A 23,511-nucleotide genomic window follows, 5' to 3' on the forward strand; every position below is an offset into this window, starting at 1 on the left:
TGTCCCATCCTGCCTCTTCCCCACACCATCTTGTTTTTAAGTGAAAGCAACTCAACAGGTCTGTTACAGAATTTCAAGACTGGTGCAAAGCTTATTTTCAAGGCAACTTTTTCTCAGTCTTCAGTGTTTGATGTATGCCACACCTGACATACATAGCAGGCAATTAACAAGGATCAATTATTAGAAGTGTAACTGAGACAGTAAAACCAGGAGTTTGTGATAGAAGCCTTACCAGAGCCTTTAGGGTGATCTCGCTTGGGGTTATCTAATCACAGAAGAGAGATTTAGGAAAAAAAAACAGAAGAAAATGTTAAGATAACAAAACCAGACTATAGTACCGTAATGTTCAAAGGGACTAGGAGAGATTAACAAATACTCTTCTACAGTTCAGAAATTCCTGTTAGATCAGTCTTACCAGTGTCTCTAGGATTTGTAGGAGGAGGTGGCTTGGGATCATCTATAGACAAATAAGAGTTAGAATAAATTGAGCAAAATTACTAGTGTGAAGAAACCAAAAGCAGAGCATGCAGTGACCTTGAAAGATGATCTGACCTAAAACATTTTATCAAAACTTCCCCATGTCAATTTCTCTCATTAGTTAATGCTGTATTTCTTTGGTTATTTTAGCTAAACACAGTTTTGATGCAACTAAGAGTATTCCTGCTACACGTTAACCGGCATGTCAGATCCTTGCTAGGATGGAACACACAGAGAAAAACTCATTCAGTGTTATGCAGCATTTTAGCTTGCACATCTGATTTCAAAGGCTAAACTTCTTTGAAATTTTCTACCAGGTACAGATTACTTGGCTATTTTCTCTTTTAAAATTACCAGGTTTAAACCAAATAAAAAGCTTGGTACCTCACTTGAAAAATAGGCAAGATACACAGAATAGAACTAGGCATATGGTCCCCACAATGACACTTCATTTGGCTTGCCACAAAATAGGAAAATAAGAGATCTTAGAAATAATCTCTGTACTGTTTCATCACAGCCTTCACATTTGAATTTCCTTCAAATTATTTCTAACAGATCAAGGTTTCCTTGTGCTACTAAAAATACTTCCTGAAACGGGAGAGATTAGTTTGGATTTAACATTTACTTCCGTAAGTAATAGTTTATGGAATTAGTGCCATCTAGTGAAAACACAGCAATGAAACAAGTAGAAGCTGGCTACAATTATTGAAATTCCTACAGATTTTGTGATCCAGAACCTTAAAATTAAGATTAACAAACATAACTAGACTGCAATTATTTTTATCTACAGTCTGCTACCTTAATCAACTCAGTGCCTTATTATATTTAGGTCATAAAGGATGGATAGACATTGCACTAGGTACATTTGAGCAGTATCCAGGAAAATGTGATACTTACCAGGACCAAGAGCATGGACCAAGTCAAAATCATCTACAAAGAAAGAAGGGAAGTTTCACATATAATGCAAAAACTGAAGTAGTCAGACTACTTTTTACACAAAATGAACCTCACAATGTTTTCTCCACGAATGGAATGACGTGCTCACTCATCAGTGACTCACAGGAAAGCTCCACAGAGTTACCAGGCATTCCCTGCCAAGTGACTTGCTGCTTTTGGAGATATGGGACCTGCCAAGGGCCAGCTCAAGGTGAGCAAGCTCCAAACATGCAAACTGAAAGCCAACAGAAGGGATTCTCGCAGGGTCTTTAAGCTTGTGAAATCACAAAGTACATTTCTGAAAGCAGATTCCAAAATGAAGAAATCCCTTTTGCTGTTAGGGAACTGCTTTATATTACAGAAATATCACAACCCTGTGCACCACTGAATTGAAAAATTCAGGATCTCAAATTAGTAGGCACACTACACTTGATTTTACAGTAAAAGGCATTACAAGCCAATTAGATCTCACCTAAATCTGATGGTGGTGTCTTCTGAGTTGTAAGAGGCTTCTTTGTAGTTCCTGTCAGGTATGGTTAGGGAAATAAAAAAAAAAAATTAAATACTATTTAACACACTGTTCAGAAGCTACATGAAGGACAAAGGACAAATGTAAGTACATGTCTATACAACAAAATGCACAAGATCAAATCTATACAGCAAGACAACTTTGCCTCTAAGTGGAATCTTTAAGTGCTCCAAAGCCAAATTTGAGTTCAATGTGGTCAACATCTTGACAAACACATGGCTGAACTGTTCCACTGAGGTTTGAACAAAACATATGTAGCAAAGTTGTCATGCTTGGTCATGCAGTAATACTTGGAAATAAACAAGTCAAAAGAGCAGCCACAATTTTCCTGCCTACCTTCCAAAAGTGCATCTCCTAAGGAGAAGTCATCTTGGCCTGTAGAAGATAAAAGAAACACTTACTCAAACCCAACATTTAATGAAGTCATAAACATGTCTCTGATCAATCTTGAGGTATGTTTTCTGCTTGCTGAGTCAATCTAGAAGAGTATTTCGAGGCAGACATTCTTCTCTATTTCTCCAGGTAACTATTATGTTTTTTCAGAAAAAAAAAGGAACCACACTAAAAATTGGCTCTATAGAAATGACCTGAAGGGTTGGAACACACATTCCTGCAGTCAATAACGCACTTCATTCTTGCCACTGCTATTGCATGCTTTCTTAGTGCCATCCACAGCATATTCTTTCCCACCCTTCTTTCCACTGAACCACAAAATAAGCTGGGGGACAGCTCCAATGTGTGAGAACATACAAGATTCAAGTGTGAAAAAGAGCCTTGGGGCACAAAGGCCATTATGAAAGTTATGTAATGGATTTAATATCTTGGCATTAAAAATTAATTTTCATGTGTTTATAGGACTTGCCTTTCCCCCTAACTAGGGTTAGCAGTATGAAGGTGGTTAAGATATTAGCACACATGATCTTGGGCAGTCTTCTCCACTTCCTAAAACACAGCTAAATGCAGCTGGCAACACTATGGGGTCTCCGCTCCAGGGAGATTATATTCTATTTTCAGTCCTTAGGAAAAGAACACTGTCTCTTGCTGTATTAAATCAGCTGCTAGAATTACTGCTGCTTACCCAGCCAACTGCAAACACACCAACACAATACATACAGGACACAAAATGGCTTCACAGCACAAATACAGTGGTGTGATCTCAGCAGCAGAGGCTTCTAAGATAGCTAAAACAACTGCTTGGGTTGTTTCTGATTTTTCATCATCCCTACTTTCACTGAAGCATGGAATAAGAAAAAGGTCTGAAAGTAGGTGTCACCTATTCAAGAAAAAGACATCTGAATACACTGCTTCAGCCCCATAGAAGCTGGAAGACTTCTTCTACCTACTGAGTGTCAAGCCAGCCAGAGAAAAAATTATTTCCAGACTGAAACTGCCTTAATTCAGAAGATACCTGCAATAAAGAATTGATGTGTCTGGCTTTTCCTCTAAGAATGTAACTACCCAAGAGGCATCAGAACTGGCTACTGCAAAGCCTGAAGAAAGGAATAAAAAATAAACATCAAAATCAAACCAGAAGCAGAATGCTACTTTCACTTACATGACAGACCAAGTTAAGACAAATCATGAGTCTAATACCAGGAATGATGGATGCTCATAAACCTGGTGACATCTTTTATCATAACTGAGGTCAAAATTGAAATCCCTTTTCCTTCTCAGATAACTGCACTAATAATGCTTTTTTTCCCAGAAAAGAAAGAAGAGTAAGATTTTTTTTTTCCCCTGTAATAGGGAAGCAACTGGAATGGAATAAAAAAAGTGTGCAGTCTGGCCAACTGAGCTGCTACAGCAGAAACTGAAATCTGAAGTCTAAGAAGTGATTCCCATACTGTAACATTTGAACTGAAAACCACCTTGCTCACAGCCAAGTAAAGGAGACAGCCCTGCCTGGTCTGTGACAAGCCCTTTCATGGAAACAGAGGCAATTGATGGCTTTATTGTGGTGCACGAGCAAAGCACATTTAAAATCTCCTGGATAAAATAAGTAGGTATAGGTCTTGAATAGAAAGCAAGAAGATACTTTACTTGGTGTTCTTTATTTCAGATGGAGGCCACAAGCTCTTTTAGATACTTAGCTCATGAGAAACTACTTCCAAAAATGCAAAATATTTGCAGGTCATTTATCTGAAATCTACATCAACTTGCAATACAATTTTATAAACCTCCGTAAAATTATCAGGCGCTAAGACACAAATGCCAGTCACTTCTGAAGTTACTCCTTTGGTTAGACTACACCAAGAAACCTCCGTATCAACAGGCAAAAAAAGGTCAAAGCACTCATAAGAAATTTTAAGAGGTATTTGCATAGCTGTTCCTCAAACCTGAATTCTAGTTTGCTTGTTCTCTCAAGTACATACACCTCTCAAGCTACAGTCCTCTGGGACGTATGCCTAAGACAGGACCTGATCAGAATTTGGTAGTCCAAGAGGGCAGGCAGAGGAATCTGTTAAAGATGCACACTAGTCAAAACACCCCACCAGAGTAGCACCCAGAGGAGGGACCATCACAAACTGTTAACACCATCTGTCTCAAAGTCAAAGGTGTTATCACTAAGACAATGAAAGTTACTCTGGTTTGTGTGTATTTCAGGAGCCCTGTTTCTCTTCAGGCAGATGGAAAAACAAGTGCATACACTCAACTTTATGCTTTGGTGCAGCTGAAATTTTACCTGGAGCAGAAAAGAGGCCATATGAAGAGTTTCCCATTGCCAACAAAAAATTTAGTCCAAGAACTCTGAATGGCTTAAGCTGCAGCAGTTTCCCTCAAGAGGAGGAAACCTTTGTAAAAGGGGGTGCTTTCAGTGACATTGCTATTTTAAGGGATTTTGCACATAAGCCTCACAGAGAAATAATTTAGGATGAGATTGCTGACTGCCAACCTCATATAAAAAAATGCTTTGACAGAGGAATAAACAAATTTGAGAGTCGATTAAAAAAAATCATGCTTTATTGACTGGAATTACTATTCTGAAACCAAAATTCTGCTTTCCAAGCATGCAGCAAGATATCAGGCTCCTCATATACATTACTTTTCGAGATAAAGTAGCAAAAAATGTCAAAACTTAGCTTATAGAACTCATTACAATAATCTGCACTCTAAGGTGCTGGAAGCTGGCTTTCCCAGCAAAGAAACGTGTTTCTCCACTGTTCATGACAAACCTTCCTATGTCTTTAAAGAAGTTGCTTTTATAAATGTACTCACTCCACTTTTGGTATGGGTGGGTCCAACTGAAGTAAAAGTTCAGTGACTTAGCCTAAAAGGAGAAAAGCTCAGTAATGATTCAGCTGGTTCCAGGAAATAAGTAATTAGAAAATAAGAGATAAAGCTAAAGAACGAGAATAAAGGACTATCAGGGTCCAAGAAAGAAAAGCCAGCAAAGAATATGCTGCACTCTCTACAGATTTAAGGAACACCCAGAGCAACTAAGCTTATGAACATTTTATAAGTCTAAACAAAGATATTTACAAGTAAAGTATGTATTATACTGCATATAAAGCACAATACAGCAGGTATTTCTAGCTCCTAGGGGCATGAGCAGATTCAAGAATGCTTCAGAAGTGTCTACACTATTTTCCTTTCATGTCTGTAGCTCAAATACCTGGATCTCAAGAGACAGATCTCCAGCGGGCTGTCCCTAGTAACCAACATAGTTTGTGTTAGTTGGGGGGGAAAACAGTAGGTAAAACAAAAAGAGCAAACATAGGTTTTGATTAGCTGAAGAATTAGAGGGTATTCAAGAGATCCAAGTAAGCAAGTAAGAGTGCCAAGACCTTTTGCAAAGACCTGCTGCTGCTCTCAGATACTTCTTCTACAGTATTAGATAAGTCACACTTACATTCTGTTGCAGAAGGCAACGGGAGCTTTGGAAAGTTCCTCTATTAGTCATACGCATGGTGACACATCAAGGAGACTGGTGATGAATCACCACAAACATAACTTTCTGACTTGAGAAATAGACTGCTTCAATTTTGTTTTCCTAAAAATGCCAGTGCTCTTCTGCTTCCTTCCCTCCTCTCCCTAGGGCCGTGCACACCACAGGGTGCCCACAGTCTGCATGTTGCAACTGGTCTTCCAGTTGTAGGCCTATGAACCCGGTGACAGTGGTCATCTTGTCTCCATCCCACAGCTGGACATTACCAGCTGCTATTCCATCAGTGGCTGACTTACAATCATAAGAGTACCTCCAGTTGGAAGGGACCCGTAAGAATCACCAAGTCCAACACCCTGCTCCTCACAGGACTAACTATAAATAAACCAGATAATTAAGAGCCTCATTCAGACATTCCTTGAACTGTCAGGCTTGGTTCCATGCCCAGTTCCTTCCTACCTGTTCCAGTGACCAACTATCCTCTCAGGTAAGAACTCTCTCCTAATGTCCAATCTGAATTTCCCCTGAGGCAGCTTCCTTCCATTTCCTTATGTCCTTTTGGAGGTAATCAGGGAGAGGAGAACAGCACGGGCCCCTCTGCTGCCCGCCTTGGAGAAGCTGTTGTGTGGTCATCCCTCAGCCTTCTCTTCTCCAGGCTGAGCAAACCAAGTGACCTCAGACACTCCTAGTATGTTTTGCCCTTGAGGCCTTTCACCATCTTGGTCACTCTCTTCTGGACACACTCTAGTAGTTTTAACCTGTTTATTGCATTAAGGCACCTAAAACTGCACACAAGGACTTGAGCAGAATAAAGTGGGACAACCACGTCCCTCGAGCAGCCACCACTGCTGTTCTTGATGCACCCCAGGGCACAAGTGGCCCTTTTGGCTGCCAGACTGACTCATGTTCAACTTGCCATCAACCCAAACCCCCAGATCTCTTTCTGCAGGTTGCTTTCCAGCTTCCCGTCCTCCAGTTTGTACAGAGAACCAGGGTTATCCAATCCCAGACATGGAACCTGGCACTTGCTCTTGTTAAATTTCATATGGTCTGTGACTGCCCAACTTCTGTCTGCTCTGCTCCTTAGACCCTTCTTTTCATGACATATGCAAAAATCTTGAGCTCAAAGAGGCCTTTCATCTCTGTAGAGTATACATGAGGTCTGGCAGCCCTCTTGCAGGACAAGGACCTTGGTAGCCACAAAGGCATAAACTCAGGCAAAAAGCAAATTCTCCAACTTCCAGAACAAAAACTGGCTAACTGGATTTTATACTCCCATAGCTTGTGGTCTTTCTTCTCAGGGGACTGAAAACACAAGGAATAGAAATATGCAACACCTAACCATAACAGAACCTGTAGAAAATACAAAAAGGCCAACACATTGGAACTTGTTCAAGAAACACTTCAAATAAGAACAGAATAGACATCACACCCCTTCCAATTGTTTTTTAAGCTTACCAGCACTTGATTTCAATACAGGTTTTGCCCCATTGGCATTAGTTACCTACAGTAGAAGACTTTTACTGCTCAGCTCACATTCTGACAATTATTTGCTTCAATGTCCTATGCAGGCAAAACCAAGAGGGGTAAAAAATCTGGGAGAAGGGTGAATTGGTTCTCCGTATCTTACTATAAGGACTGTACCTCTAAGGCTTTAAACGGAGAACCTGGAACATGAAAAGCACACAGAGGTAGGCAGCTAGTGGAAGTACTTAAAACTGTACTCCTTCCTCTCAGCCAGTGCACAGGTTTGCAGGCAAGATATCTGCGCCAGGCAATGCTGTTGAGATGTTTACTCCCACTGCTAAGCAGCAGTTTATAATTAGCCCTGCCCAAAGTCTCATGAAATTAAATCCCACTGTTTGTTTCAAACTCTGTACCCACATATCAATGCTGCTTTTCAGGTTTGGTTTCTCTGCAGAGCAGGGGAAAACAAAAAACTTTGCATAAAAATCTGTCTAGCAAATGAAGCCCCTTCCTACCTAAAATAAATGTGCCCCAAACTTGGATAACAGCTGTAAATCAGCCAAAAAAAGCAAAGATCACTTTTTACATCTGGGGGAGTGTCTGCTTTCCGCACATCTGGAACATTCACTAATGTAACCAATGGGATTAAAGTCAGCTAGATCTCTGCTGTAACCAATAAAAGGATTTATTTCTTCTTCAAAGAAATGCGTAAGACTAACCTAATAATGATCATATTTATTTTTTGTACAGTGATCCAAAAGCTGCTTCGCTGAAAAGTTACTTTATTTGCACCCATCTTGAAAACACAATACGTAAAAAGTTAGGCAATTACGTGGCCTAATATTTTCCTGATCTGCCTGCTAGCAAAGGGTTTTAGACTTGTTTGTGATTTATTTTAATATTCAAATTACTGTTTCTTCTGTCCAAAAATGGAAATTTCATATTTTTAAAAAGCCTACAAGGCCGTATTCTGATTCAAAATTATTTACTTAAATAACTAGCAATTTCAGAGTTTTTAAACAAAACAGGGTAAAATAAGACATTCGGAGAAGAAAAAAACCTCACATTTTGAAGCACAGTTTGGGGAATTTTGCTTGCTTAAAAATTTCCTGTGGATTGGGTAACTTTTGTTGCCACTTTAAGCTATAGAAAGTAGGAAAATACAATGGAGCTCCCAGAGATCTTATGCACTACAAGCAGAGTTTTCTGGGGCAGGATTTGACATAGGAATAAGAGGACAGAATAAATAGCTCTAAATCAGCAGAAAGCACACAGAAGAACTGAGTCACTTGCAAAGCTAGAGAATTAACATGATGGCAACAGTCCTGCCAAATGCTGAGCTGCTTATGAGAAGGGGTAAAAGAGAGCTGTGCAAAACTAACAACTCCTGTGAATCCCTTCAATCAAATATCAAGAATAAAAGCAAATACTTGACATGTTAATCACAACCAAACCAGGGATGAGTTGTCTACTGCAGTCTGATTTCTTACAGTTTTTAACTCTTCATGCCCATAATGGACGTGACCTCTTTCCCTCTGAACTACATCTGGGATGTTTGGTGATGGCACTCAGTGGCCAAACAACATCAAACAGAAAAGCCACAGATCCCAGAGCTTCTCCTTAAGATTAAAAGAGCTTCCAAGACACTGACACTAACAGCAGCTTGGAAAGAGCTGAAGTATTATTCCATGCTGTCGGAGACTGAACGTTATAATTTATGGCTTACACATCTTCATGAAGGACCAAACATAAATGCATTACTAAAATAAGTGAGCGTTTTAATTAATACTAAGTTACCTCTTGTGTCAATTCAGGGACTAAAGCAAAATACAACTGGCAGACAGAAGCATGGGCTTGTCTGCATCTGTGTGCAGCATACCCTTGACAAAGGCCACAGATGTTTGACTAAATCGCCTTGCCTAAGTTATTTAAAGCTTGTTTAGTTCTTGCTCCTGCATGCTGAAATTTTCACCCTTCTAGGTAACTGGTCTTGAGTTCATGGCACCTTCCTCATAGCAACCCTAAACCATACTGATTTCACTCTTTGCATTAAACACGACATTACTTGATGTCATCAAGGCCAGCCTGAGAGCCACTGCCTTCTCTTGCATCAACAGAGCACCTGCTGAAGCCAGCCCAGTCCTTCACCTCCTGGAGAGGCAAGGAGTACCCCTGCCCCACTCCCCATGTCTCAGTGTAACCACTGTTCCTCTAGGGAGGCTCACAATGGGCCAAGACCCCTCTGATCTGCACCACTGCCTCTGTGGTCATGGGATTGGATCAGGAGCTCTGAAGCAGTTTTAGAAAACCTGTTCTCAAATGTCACCAAGATCAAGCAGGCAGTACACACCTGCTTTGCATTCAGACACTTTTGAAGTTCTGTCTTGGCATAAGAAATGTCAGTAGTTCACTTTTTGTAAGCCTAAGATACCAAAATTCTTTAATTACATGTTGCTTACAGTCTACAGCTTCAAAGTTTAAGCTGCTCAACAGACAGGACTTTAAGCTTTCACAAAGCTGACAAGCCTTGCAGCTTCTACTCACATAGCCTGAATTTCCATAACCAGGTGCATTCTGACCACAAGGCTCACATTTACTCTTGTTATGTAAGTTCCCTTCCCTAACTATTATATCAGTCTTTGTAAGATAAAAGTATATTAATTTGTTAATGTATATTAGTTCACATTTTAAATTACAACACAACGTGGTAGTGGAATTTTACTGGACACTTTGGTATTGATGATGCTTAAGTAAAGGAAACCAAAGGACAGCTTGATGCTGTAAATACTTATTTTATTTCTTAGAAGCTTAGAGTTAATAAAATATATGCCTGAGCAACCAACATAATGTCAGCACCCTAACCCCTCTAACACCTCTTCAAAACCCTCCCAGTATTGGCTGGCATCATAGATAATTAACTGAATTGAATCTGATTCCAAGAATGTCTGGATTAGTTGAAAAGCAGCAAGAAATATAGGTGCTTTCCATATGATTAGTATACAGTACTGTGGGTGACTAGCAACTAGTCTAATTGTCTTATATTCAACATTTGAAAGCTAAAAGAACCATGTGTAAAACCACATTCAGGACGGCCCAATTTGGCTAGTATACCTCATGCATACAAGTACTTACTCTTGTAATTCTGCATTTTGCACCCTAGCCCCCCTCCTCAGTTGGCAAGGGCCTGTTGCAAATTTTCATAACATCCTCCAAAGGTCAAAGCCAGTATGTCAGCACCTGTCCCTCTTCCAGTCTCGAAGAATCTTGTTACTACTTGAGGTTTTCTGCCCTTATATCTAGCAACAGCTTCAGCAGTTTCTGACAAGAATCTTTCTGACTGACATCCGTGAAACCTCTTGGCCTGAAGCATGTACTTCAAAACAGTGGCCACATCACAAGCAGTCAAACCTCTACATGCATTTCTACAGCTCAGTACCCTGCCCAGTCTAGTGCAGAGAAAGGGAGAAGTGTTTTCAGGGCAATCGTGTGATGTCTGGGGCATGACTTCAAGGGCTGCATGCTTTCTCTGCTCATCCCAAACCAGTAAAACACTTTATACAGTGATAAGATGTGTAAGATGAGAGATTAAAGGCTTCACTCCACAACAGTCGGGAAACACCAGCATTTTGTTCGGTCTGCATCCTCACACTGCCTCTCTGGTAACCTCTTGGATTGGGGCAGGGAGGAATGGAAGAAAGAGTACTCCCAGTGTGGTGGGGGCTCAGAGGAAAAAAAAGAAAGTGCAGCAGCAAGGTTCAGGGTGCAAAAGATGAGGGCAACCTGCATTAGATGAAACATAGTAAAATTTTACCACAAGAAATGAAGAAGTACTAAGAAACCAAAATTTGTGATCTAGCAGACACTGGGTAATAATTGGTATAGGCATTGGGCCAAAAATCTCAACTGCTGGACTGGTAAATAATCCTCACTCTGATCAAGGAAAAAAAGTTAAACTTTAATTTATGCTGAACAAATTAATGGACAAATTAACCAATTAACACATTTATATATTCCTTCTTTAAAATAAAGTTTATTTGAAATACACACTTGCAATGCGTACAGAGCCAGATCAAGAATACTGTTATTTTTATAGCAGCACGTTGATGTGAGGATTCACAGTAAGCAGAACTCTTACGTCTGCTGATACTCGTAAGCTGACAACTTCACAGCTTGCTTCTTTTACCTTCCTTAGTGTAGGAACCCAGAGTGCCAAGAATATTTCTCTGCCTGTTTTTAAGGGTTCTTACCCCCCTGAACAACACTGTTTTAACCTCCAACCTTGGAAAAAATTACCCACAATCAGGCAAGAACTAGAAAATACAGGGGTGTGAATTAGGTGATAGACTACTATGTAAGATTGTCACAGGGTGAAAAATTTTAGAGGTTTTGGGCTTCTCTTTGTAGTAAATAGATAAGAGTAAAAAATATCAAAATGGAGGATTGTTGTTGTTCTCTACACCTTCTTCTCCTTCTTCTACTACTCCATGTTCTGCAGTAAAAGTAGTTTGGAATGACTGGATAGAGAACTGTGCAGTTCCTGCCCATGTTACTGAATAATTGGTAAGAAAGTGAAAATAATATACGTTTTTAGTAACTATTGGTTAAATTATCTTTAAAAGGCTGTGTAAATCTTGATAATTAGACTTCTCTTCTGCTTTCTGTGCTCTATGTTATGCCTGGGTCACGCTAGTGGCTCTGTTCCTCTGGCAAGACTTAATAAACAACTATCCGGCAGCACTGAAACTCCAGGAAAAGTCTCAGTTTATCTTTGAAACTCCTTGCAAGGACTCTTAAAAAATTCTCTCCCATCAGGAAGGATTTATGGCACGGTTCAGTGTCACCTTACCAATTCAATACCGTTTGTATACTAACAGTAAAGTCCAAACAAAATCTGTAATCTAACCAGAAACATTAACTGAACAGTAAAATTGACTTTGTTTTTCCAGACTTTATTTTCATTGTGGCTTGTTCAGTTATGGCTAAAAAGACTCTTCAGGCTTTTCAATCTGTGTACTTGACATAAGCTACTACTTCTTGTGCTAAAAAGAAGAGGAAGACTTTGGGTTTTATGACAAGGGTTTCCTGTGGGGAAGGTGTGGGTTGAGGAAACCAGACTCAGCACAGTGTTTGCAATGATTCAAATCCTAGGAGTTGGCACAAATACACGGCAAGCCAGAAACATGGCGTAAGTTTTGTTTCTTAAAAGAAGGTTGAGACGTTTTCTTTCAACTTCCTATCCTTTAGTACTTGAGGAAAAAGGCAAATCTTCCCTTTTGTACCAAGGATATGTTCTTAGTAGTTTCAGTGTGTTCATGAGCTCAGAAAAACAGCTGGAATGCGTTCACAGTGGAACTGTAAGCATTTCCAGTTCAAGTGCATCTTGTGAAAGTACTACTGTTATATTTAGACAAAACCTTTAACAAGAATTCTCCATGTCCACTCTAAGAATTAATTTCATCATCTTCACTTTGATTCTGTATCACCTCCTAAAACCAAACTAGATTTTATGTTCCAGTGTTAATCACTTGCAGGCTGCCATTACACACGCCAGACTTCAGTTTGCACTATAAATTTGCTCATTTATTAGAAATTTAATCATTTCATAGAACACCACAGGAAAGCAATAGGAATGGATGCAGGACAGGTAAGAATTGCAAGCTGCAGGAGCTGTACCAAGATATAGGACTGGCAATGGAGCCAGTGACAAAGATACAATGGCAATGTCCAAGGGATAGAGTAGAAGCAACAGCAGGCAGGGAAGAGGAAGGAGAGAGAGAGAGGGAGAAGTCTGGATGCAGAGGAGTTGTCAGCTCACTACAGCCACACAAGAATCACAAGCCTTTCCTGAAGTTTGGGGAAAAAAGTTCCACATCTCTGTTTAGTATACAAAGAAAAGAGCTGACCTTTACAGAAGTCCAAATTAGAAAAAAGGAAAGCTGAACGTTTTTGTGAGAACAGGGAAGAAGAATATTGTAAATCAGATTGCAAACTTGCTGGCTAAGACAAGCAGCGACAGCTCTGAGGTGAAGAAGAGATATCTCTATAACCATTTGCAACTTGGGGAAGGAGAGAGCAGGGAATAGAGGATGAAGCAACTACTGAATTTGGGATCCAATTGCAAGATGCCTGGCATCCTGGATGGAATGAGAAACACAGAGTAGGCAGGAAGGCATTTCTGGTGTTGAGGAGAAAAAATACAGACAGGTATGGATAGCTGAAGGTGAGGGAAGAATGAGCAGATGGAAGGATAATGATATAAAATGTAAAAAAAAGCTTTCTGCATAGGCTTCTCCAAGCCCCTCCCCCAAAGCTTATCCTGAAATTTCTTGTTTCTAAATTTAACAAGGACTTGTGTGACTCTAGAGCTGTCCGGTTTGTCCAACAATAGCATCAGCTGTAATAAACACTGTATACTACCCAACACAATCGCCTCACTTACTTTTTATTCACCACATCTCACTTCTACTACCCCTACTATCACCACTAATTCCTTTCCTCTTCACGTAAGTTCAGTCTTTTCCTCCAAATCACAGGGAACAAACACGCACTGGTAAAATGTAAGTCTAAACATTCTAACTGCACTTCTTCCAAACACAGAAGGTTTAGAGTGTAGTATTTCTGTGTCAGTTGTAAGATCAGTAATCCTCCCAATATTGCTTGGATTTGCTTTCCTGGAAATACCAGAGGTGAAAAAATTTTCACTTTATGTTTTCCTCAGAATATTGGACTTCTTTACGAACAGAAAATATACAAGCAACATTTTTCTGTGATTAAGCAAAAAAGCATACAAAGACAGCTTTATAATTAAAATCAGATTTTTACCAATTAAACTGATGGATGCTTAATCAAAAAGAACTTCTACTTCATAGAAAGATTAATTTGTATACTGAGTTATTACTTTTAACTGATGAAAGAACAACTGCTATCCTAAAACCAAAGTTTTATTTTACCATGATTAAAACTATTTGGCTCAGAGTGAAATGAGCTTTCTGGATACTTTACACACATCAAGAAATGGATACCATTTCCTGTGAAAAATTTGGAAGCAAGAAGAGATCCAGTGGGAGTTTTACAGGATGCAAGCTATGAGAAAAGTAGAGCAGAATTAACATCTGCATTTAACAAACTATTGTCCCAGTCAAGAGGCCTTCATTTTACAAGTACGGTTAAAGATGCCATTTCTTAGATGTTTATAGTATGTGGATGCTTCACAAGTGACTGAAATGTGCACAAAGTACACCAAATGCATTTGTTATAAAGCCAATGATGTTGTGTGATCAGACCTGACTTAAAATCTAAATGTTTTCTTTCAAAATTATATTTTTCCCAAAACACGTTTGAATGACTCCTGCATTTGACATGTCAACTATATATTTTAAAGGAACTGTCTTGTATTTTAAAAACCTGTTCAATATTTAGAAAAACTATTGTAAACAGGCCTTACACCACAAAGAAGTAAGTTCTTGGACTTTCATAGGAATTTGCCTTATGACTTTTTGGAATTCTTTGTAAAAACAATCTTGTGCATCTTATTATTCTGGGCTTCACAGTCACATCAAATGCAGAGACTAAGCCAGCTTAAAAGGAGTTTATGATGACTATCACTGCATTTATTTTCAGGTGAAAACTGTACCTGTGGAAGGAGCAACAAATTTTCTGCAGCAAGCTGGGAAATCTTTCCCACACTAGAATTTACAAACATATAGAGAAACAATTCGGGTTTTTTCAGTGAAAAGTAAACTAAAACTACCTTGTATGATACCAAGCAACCTTCCAAACACTAGCTTTTGCAATATGGGTCCTGAGTCTGCAGAAAAGCTGTCTCAATGCTGCTGTTGCTGCCTCTATATGCTTTTGCAAGGTGGCACAGAGACCTTCTGCAGCAGCTGATAAAAAACAGACAGACAGGCAAAGGGCAAGATACACAAGCTGGAACACTGCTTCACTGTGTGAGGAATAACTTGCAGGGTGCATGCTGTAGGATTAGCAGCAAGTCCAGGGGTAATATCAAGTTCCCATCAGTGCTGTGGGAAATGGGAATTCTGTATGCCCCTGTCATGGATGCTGGGACTTACTTTTCCATTCAGATGCTCCTGAATGGAAAAAGAGAGGGTATGACCAAACTGAATGGAAGGTCCTCCAGGGATGCAGCATTGCTGGCTGGAGTTGTGTCGGGGTAACAGAGTTGTGAGCAGAGGGCTGAGTTGGCACTCAGTTCAACCACTGCCTTCTCCTGCCCCAGCCTCTGGGCCACATATTGTTCTGACAATCCATGTGAATTTACTGCACTACCAGCAGGTGCAGACAACTGAATTTATTGGGCTGTCTCGGTAAGGTGGCCACACACTTGGCCCTATCTACACCATGTCCTAAAGGATACTGATGCTCAGTGCACCTTATTGCCCTGTAGTAGTGATGAATGAGTAGTTACTCATAGAGTAAGTGGGGAAGATACCTGCCTACCTCTAGTGCAAGGGAGCCTCAGTTTGAAGAGACAAGGCTGGTAGCCCCTACTTGTTGCCACTGCCCCTACTCTCCTTGGGCTTGACTTTCTTGACCACTGCAGATGGACAGATGAGGCATGAAGGCATTCTAGGTATAGGCAGTGTACTTTGTCCTGGAGGGAACCAGCTACAGGACTCCTACTGAGTCACCCCAGCAATGTTGCAGGTACTCAGGCTCAGTTGCTCTTACCTTAGCTATGCAAATAATCTGCTGAAAGAGGTACTGAACTGATTAAGGGGACACGGATGAGATTTAAAAAGTAATTAGCAGCTGACTCCCTGGAAAAACAAGGGGAGGGAGACTCTAAAAATGCATTTACCTTACGACAGTGCTGTTCAGCCTGTCCAGAAGCACACTGGAGAGTGACAGAAAACAGCAGACATTTGAATGATGGAGTTCCAGGCCCACTACAGCTCTTACATGCACCAGAAGCCAAAAAATATAGCTGGTATATTACAACTGGTGTTGTAGAAGTGTTCTTTTCAATCCTTCTCGCTGAAGAAACAAGACCCCAACTGCCTTCACCTGGAATGGTGTGTAATACATCTGGAACTGGCTGTTACAAGGGGTAGAAATGCAGCCCTACCATCTTCCATGGCATCATCCACAAAGCTTCAAGGCAACATCTCTGGAGAATTTTTCCACAGTACTGATGATATATTGATTAAAGGAAAAACCTTCAAAACAGTACTAAGCAATGGGCACCAGATAATCTCTGTCTTTCCCCAACCTGATTAATCTGAAGCCAGTAAATCAACACAAAGAAGGCTGAACTCTGGCTATAAAATGCCCCAGCATACGACAAGTTATATGCTGAAGAGGCTGCCATGAATTTGCACAAGCAATGGCCTTTGTTCCCCTTAGAACATGCCTGGGAGCCCCAGTGGCCCTGAGAATACATGTACACAGCCTCCTGAGCGATCAGTAATGCAGTGCAGAAATGGCTCAAAACTGGAGTCGTGTTAACCAGCAGCAGGGAGAAAAACCACGTTCAACATCAGGAGAATGGAAAGTAATAAAACAGCTACTCAGAAAAACATCTACTTGAACACATGGCGTGAATAAGAATATCTGAAATTCAAAGGCAATTTAAGAAACATAGTAGCCAGGCTGACCAGTTAGCCACACTTAACAGCAGAGGCTTATGGTGTGGGCACAAAAAAATGCTGTTTTTAGCCAGGTAGGTTCATGAAAGTTCTGCTTGTGTACTGAGGCAAAAAACACAGCTTGGACTTGTCTCAGGAAGCCATAGCAGTCAGGCTGTGTGAGATCAGTGGAATAATAGGACATGCATGAAAAGTACAAATGCTGAAGCAGGAGACATGATGGGAGAAAAGGAAGTTTGAAAAAGCCTGGCAAGTAGATCAGCCCCCTTTATCTTCACAATACCAGTAGGAGTGGTGTCCATGCAGCAGCAAACTCAGACAAGGGCTGCTAGAAGATTGTCTTCTTGGAAAGATAACATAGGTGGATGGCACCCTAGATGCAACAAACATATGTGTGTGTTGGCATGACAGAATGCAGCCCTGACTAGTCTCAGCAGTAATCATTTTGAAACCACAGCTGTCGAAGAAAGAGGGGAAGACTGTGGAGCAGAGCGGGTGTATCATATTCCTTCTAATCCCCTGGCATCTGGACAGGTAGACCTGTACAATGTCTCACTCAAAACTGCACTCCAGGAAGAGGGAATCTCAACTCTATGAAGCTGGGGGGGAGCCAGTTAACAAAAACGCAGGAACCCATCATAGCAGTCCTGCAGAAAGCCATTTATCCCAATTTCAACTGGGTGACAGAGTACCAGCCAGCCCCTGGGACACCAGAATTGAGACACAAGGTTGTGTCTATCCTTCTGCAGCAATTGAAATCTCTAAGGAAGAAGTCCTTATCATTTGAGGACCAGGAATTACCTACTAGGAGGCCTCTGAGAAAATGAAAAAGAAATTAGATATGTGCTGTTATGTACCATAAATAATTTACTTCAAAACCATGCCATGTGTTTTGGAGACACAAGATGTAAGTATTTTAAGATTTATGTCCAAACAATTCTTGGGTACATGCTGCTCAAGAACATGTTGAATGGATGTTCCATCCCCGGAAGTATTCATGGCATGGCTGGAAGGGGCTTTGAGCAACCTGGTCTAGTGGAAGGTGTCCAGGCCCATGGCAGGGGATTGGAACGACATGATCTTTAAGGTCCCTTCCAACCCAAACCATGCTGTGATTCTGTTGTATGGTTCAATGAAGTACAGGACATGGGCTTGGCAGGGTTTCAGCAGCAGGCTGCCCTGTCCGGGAAGAGGCCATGAACAGCCCTGTGCCACTTACAGTCGTGTCATGGTGGCACTGACACTGCCAGCGCACACCAAACCTTCAATGGGTCATGGGAGCACAGAGTACTCCTGCTTGAGCACACATAAAGAGTCAGCCAGCAGGGACAGGAGACACACGAGGACATGGCTTGAGAGACTCACAGAGGGACACTGCAGAGGGAATATGTGGCTGTCGATGTGCTCTGGGCAGTAGCGGTTCCACGCCAATAGGAGACTTCCTGGAGGTACTGTGGCAAAGACACCCCTGAGGGAGTGTGGCCACTCATGCCAGGGCCACCCACACCAGAACAGTGACAGGCCTGAGGGACCATAAGTGACCCTCATTGAGGGTGGGACACCAAAAAGCAAAGAGGAGCAGAGGAAGATCAGCATGAAGCATGAAGGAGCAGCAGGAAGACACCATTAAGCTCCTTACAACCTTCTTGCTCTGCATTTAACCCCAGGAAAGGAGCAGAAGATGGGCTGAGCACAACCTGCAAAGAAAACCAGGGAAGCTGATACGGAGTGGGTAGGGTTGTTTGGGCTTAAAATAAAACCAGGGAAGAGGCCTTTAGGGTTTGATGCATCACTTTTTTTCTCTCAATTCCCAAACCCATGAATAGACGTTTGTATTAACTGACAGAAAGCTAATTTAAGTAAAAGTTCCATGAGTTGAGACTGGTTTTCTCATAACATTCTCTCAAAACATTTTTACTAGACTCCAAAGAGCAAGCTCCTGTGCCAGAGGATGCAAAAGCAGTTTGCAAAAGGCTAGAAGAAAGAGGAATACTCCTGTCAAAATGAACTTAACCAGAGAGTACTATTATTATTGCATTTTACTAACACAGATGACACCTGATGAAATACAAGGTGATTGCAGTGAGAAGTTCAAGACAGCAAGAGTTAAAGCAGGCAAGAGTCTCAAGCACAGGCGACCCAATCATATGAACCAGAGTAACATCAGGAAAATACTGAAATTGGTCTTGGCTGGATGGCAGTAGGCTGAGTCACACTTAACTCTTGCCAAATTAAATCACTGTAACCAACAGTTACAGCCTAAGGAAAGCTTAAGGATTGCTGCAGTGACGTAACAGTGCAGCAGCCATTTTATATAACACCACATAAAATAATTATTAGCTATTTCACATTAGAGAATATAGAAAGATGGAGAAACATGTGCTGCACTTTTAAAGTTCATGCTGCCATGTATGCACTCTAGCACCGCTACTGAAATTGTTCCAATGAAAACTATGTGGTGATTTGTGGTGGTTTTGTTTGGGTTTTTAAAATCAGATTTCAAAGGCAAACAACTCCAGAGCCCACAAAGCAGAGCTCAGTCTCCAGGAGTCCCCACAGCACCTCCCTGTCCCCGCTGAAAGCTCCATCTACTGGATTACAGACAGGGATCATTTCACTATCTTTCATCCAACTAGTCATTTCTCTCAACACCGACCTGCCTCATCAAGAAGTCAGGAGCACAAGTGCTCCTTCCCTTGCTCAGGGCCCTCTAATTACAGAGGTCTCAGAAAGAAGGGATCTCCACCTACATTTTGCCCCAGGCTACTGATCTTACAACATGGGTGCCTCATTTTCCAGCCTGTATTCTGCTCACCTCCGGGTGTCCTTTTGGCAAATGTGTTTCAAGCAACAAGCTCTACCCAATTCTTGCAACAGATACTTAAACCATATATCCCAGAGTCCAAACTCCAGGTCCTCAGTACGCAGACAGCTTTACATGCCTTGATCTTTCTCCAGTAGATAAGGGAGACTTTTCAGCCCTGTGTCTGAATGCAGCAGTTTTTTGCTGCTCATCATGCACAGAATTACAGAGAATCACTAAGGTTGGTTTAGACCATATCTTATCATCATAACTTATCATCAAGTCCATACATGGAGTATCATGTAAGGGTGTTTTTTGTTTGATTCTTCCATCTGCTGGGGTCTTCATACACATTGTACAGAAGTCATGCTGCCTAATGCTTTTTCTTGCATTGCATTTTGAAAACCACATGCCTCAAATCAGACAGTGGGCTAACCTGATGATTTTGCAGGTATAAGATGGCTGAGTTGGTCTCCTACCTCACAGCCAGCCACAGCAGGAAGCCTCCTACCCTTTCCTTCCCTGTCCCCACCTCATTTCCACTCTCCCATGCTAGGCCCTGCCACTCCCTTATGCTGGCAAGAACAGCCATCAAACACTCCGCAGAGCAAACTCAATGCAGATTAGTCATCTGCTGACTTACCAAGATGAATCATCTCAGTGCAGGCCTCGATGGGCACCGGACCAAACAAAGGAGGAAGAGAAACAGAGAGATACCACTCCTCAGCAGGGGAAAGATGTCAGACTGCCTATAGAAACTGGTGATAAAAAAACTCGCATTCAACCTCCCTATGGATACAGCCCCAATGGTACCTAAACTCCAGCTCTGCCAGACTGGCAGAGTTCATACTTGGCACATGAGACAACACTTGAATACCAGCTTTGAGGTTAAAACCGTGTGCTCTTTCTCCAAGCAAGTTCAAATTACACAGCTCACCCTTGCTTAATAATGCATTCAAATCCTTGTTGATATGTTGAATATTGGTTTCACTATTATTCACACTAACAACTTTTCTGTGCCTAAAATGGATGATCCAATATGAAGTTATCAGTCTGGAGCACAGATTCTTCTGCTTGAATCGAAACCACTCACCTCCACACAGTTGCACGACACCTGAACAGCTGGTAAAGCAAGACACTTAACTTTCTACAGGAGTTCTGCAAATTCAGGCTACAGACAGCCCACCAACAGTGAAATTAAGTTTTTCAAAAGCATGTAATTCAGGTTTTGCCTTTGTCATTTAAGATTGCACGAGCACAAATCTGAAATTCCCCTGGAGGGCCCCACCCTCCCCAGGCTGACATTCTCAGCAGTTCTCAAATTCTTACACGTTTGGTTTAAGGAAAAAGTGTCCAAAGGAATTATAACCTATCTACTCAGTTGCATTATTGACATTAACCAGTACTCATATAAATTAACTAGCTTTCTAAAATAATCTGTTTAAAATGTAGTATCATTTTCCTCAGAATTCAAAACAAGACCCCTAGAGGCAGTTGCTGTGCACCTTCCCTCCAGTAAAGCAGAATCCAGACATCTCTTTACATCTCCACACTTCCTGGCAAAAAGTTTAGAAAGACTATTTCTCAGTGGCCCAAAATACTTCCATTTATTAAGAGCATCACAGCAAAGATCTTGCTGTTCATGACTGTGAGAACTGCTTGCATTAGTAAGGAGGAAGTTTTCCACCAAGTACTAAGATGATAAATATAAGCAGCGTGAGTTCTCTGTCAGTTTTAAAGGTGGTTTCTGTAAAAATGGTACTATTTTTCCAAGAGCTCAGCTTTGCTAACCGACAAGTCAAGACCACAACAGGGCCACAGCAGAACTGAATTCAAGCAGGCTTGCTGTCAAACTGCTTATCTGGCATCATATGTGCACTATCTACAGCTTCCAATCAATGTTAGGAACATGCATTTTTCCTTCTCTTCTACAGTGAAAAGGTAGATATCTAAGATTAGAAGTGTTGGTTTTATGAAGTACCCGAAAGAAAATACCATAGACATAGCAGCAAATGTGCTTACTAACATAGTAAAAGAAGAAAGAGATGTCTTAGAAACAAGTCATATAAATGGGAAATGACAGTATGGGCTGCATATTCCAGTTCAGCAGTCCTCCGCCTGGAAAAAAAAAACTACATACTTTGCTACTTTCCCCACACCCAAATGTTTCTTTTTACCAAATACCAATGTGCTATTACATATGCACTTTTTTGATCAGGGTTCAGGAAAATCGTCCCTGATAAATACAGAAGGAATGTGAAGTTTCTCAGGGAAACTACCAGCGTGTTTTACCCTGCGGTTTTGCCACATTTATTTTTTAAAAGGCTGTCGTGTGACGGCAGACTTTCTGGTGAGTAACTATCCGATGCCCTGGGACTGCCGTAACTCCGCTTTCTTTCCTAAAATGGAAGCCGCACTCCAGCCGAGCTCCCCACGACTTGAAACCCACTTCAAGGACCCCCCTGCATGCTTCTGGGGCGAGGACGACGTACTGACCGCAGATGCTAAACCAGTCAGTTCCAGTGCGGAAGGGGGGCGGAAAGCTCAGGAATAGTTTTCCAGCGATTAAATGAGATTATTAAAAAAAAAAAAAAAAAAAAAAAAAAAAAAAAGGGCTGGAGAGAGAGAGCGCCGTTTCCCTGCTCTGGACAGACGGGCAGACACGGCCAAGCGGGGACCCGCCCGCCTCCGTCCCGGGACCGCGTCGCCGGCCCGCACCATGCGGAGCGGCAGCGCTCGGCCCCCGCCCCAGGGACTCGGGGCAGGGGAGCGCTCCCTTCCCGAGCCGCGGCAGGACCGCTCCTCAACTCCCACCTCTCCTCACCTCTGACGGAGACCAGGACGGCGAGGAGCACCGGGAAGAGAAGGAGCCTCCAGCGCCGCATGGCTGTCCGCCCCACAAACACACAGACACACAGACACACACACACCGCCCGCTGCCCGACAGACGCTCCCGGTACCCGCCGCAGCTGCTCCAGCGGCGCCGAGGGCGGCACCGCCCCGGGGCCGGGACACCGCCCCACCGCGCTCCCTCCGCCGCGCCCCGGGGCTCCTCCTTCCAGCTGCGGAGCTGGGACAGCCCCAGGCCCCGCCGGCTGAGGCCGGGAGCTGGGTTGTCACTGTGGGCCGAGATGGAGAGGGAGCGGGGCACCGTGGTGCTGCTCAGCCCTGACCGCTGCCGCGCAGCCTGCCCGCGAACCGAGCGGGGCTTCGAAAGGAGCCTTTTTGTACTGTGTGTATATTGAATGCCTTCAGCTGAGCACTGGTGTGTCCAAACGTTGTGGCAGCAGCCTGAAGCGCTGCTTCTGCTGCAGGCCATGGTCAGAACCATATTGACACTTGTGCTGCGCTGTGTTGAGGGGCATGTATGAAAAATACTCTCTCCCCAAATCCTGGTTTTTCACTTGCCAGGTATGCATTGGTTATTGACTGGATGATAAACAGTACAGCGACACACACAGTATGATTTAGAAGGTAGCTGGTGATATGCAGCTGACTTGGATTCAGTGGTCATAGGCTGGTACTTTCCTCAGAGAGGTCCATACCTGTTATTTAGCATGTGTAAGACCTTGCCAGCCGGAAAAGTGGAATGTCAAGTCATTGTCACCAGTTCATAAATTGATGGGGGTTTCTTTTTTTTCTTTGACAGTGCCTAGTCAGGCCATTTTTAGATCTACCCTAAGGCATAAGAGTTTAACTGTAGTAATAAAAACACTTTAAATTATACAGTGTTCTAAATTAAGCTTTTTCATTAAAATATCTGAGTTTTGCAGGAGTAGTATTGAAGTTGGCATTATGTTGTGGT

General features: G+C 42.0%; 1 protein-coding gene across 2 annotated transcripts in view; it reads right to left on the bottom strand.

Moving 5' to 3' along the window:
- CD99 (CD99 molecule (Xg blood group)) overlaps positions 1–22,726 on the bottom strand; it is a 31,051-nt gene extending 8,325 nt beyond the window's left edge. Inside the window, exons 1-6 of one of the 2 annotated variants that reach the window (XM_039567404.1) lie at positions 22,531–22,726; positions 2,279–2,317; positions 1,886–1,936; positions 1,375–1,407; positions 416–457; positions 233–265 (exon numbers count right to left, since the gene is read on the bottom strand). In XM_039567404.1, coding sequence (XP_039423338.1) covers positions 233–265; positions 416–457; positions 1,375–1,407; positions 1,886–1,936; positions 2,279–2,317; positions 22,531–22,591 — 259 coding nt within the window. In that variant the 5' untranslated portion in view covers positions 22,592–22,726. The remainder of the gene's footprint in view (positions 1–232; positions 266–415; positions 458–1,374; positions 1,408–1,885; positions 1,937–2,278; positions 2,318–22,530) is intronic. The other variant, XM_039567444.1, reaches the window with a different exon arrangement.
- Positions 22,727–23,511: the final 785 nt, after the last annotated feature.

Source organism: Corvus cornix, chromosome 1, assembly GCF_000738735.6.
Source record: "Corvus cornix cornix isolate S_Up_H32 chromosome 1, ASM73873v5, whole genome shotgun sequence".
Lineage (NCBI taxonomy): Eukaryota > Metazoa > Chordata > Aves > Passeriformes > Corvidae > Corvus > Corvus cornix.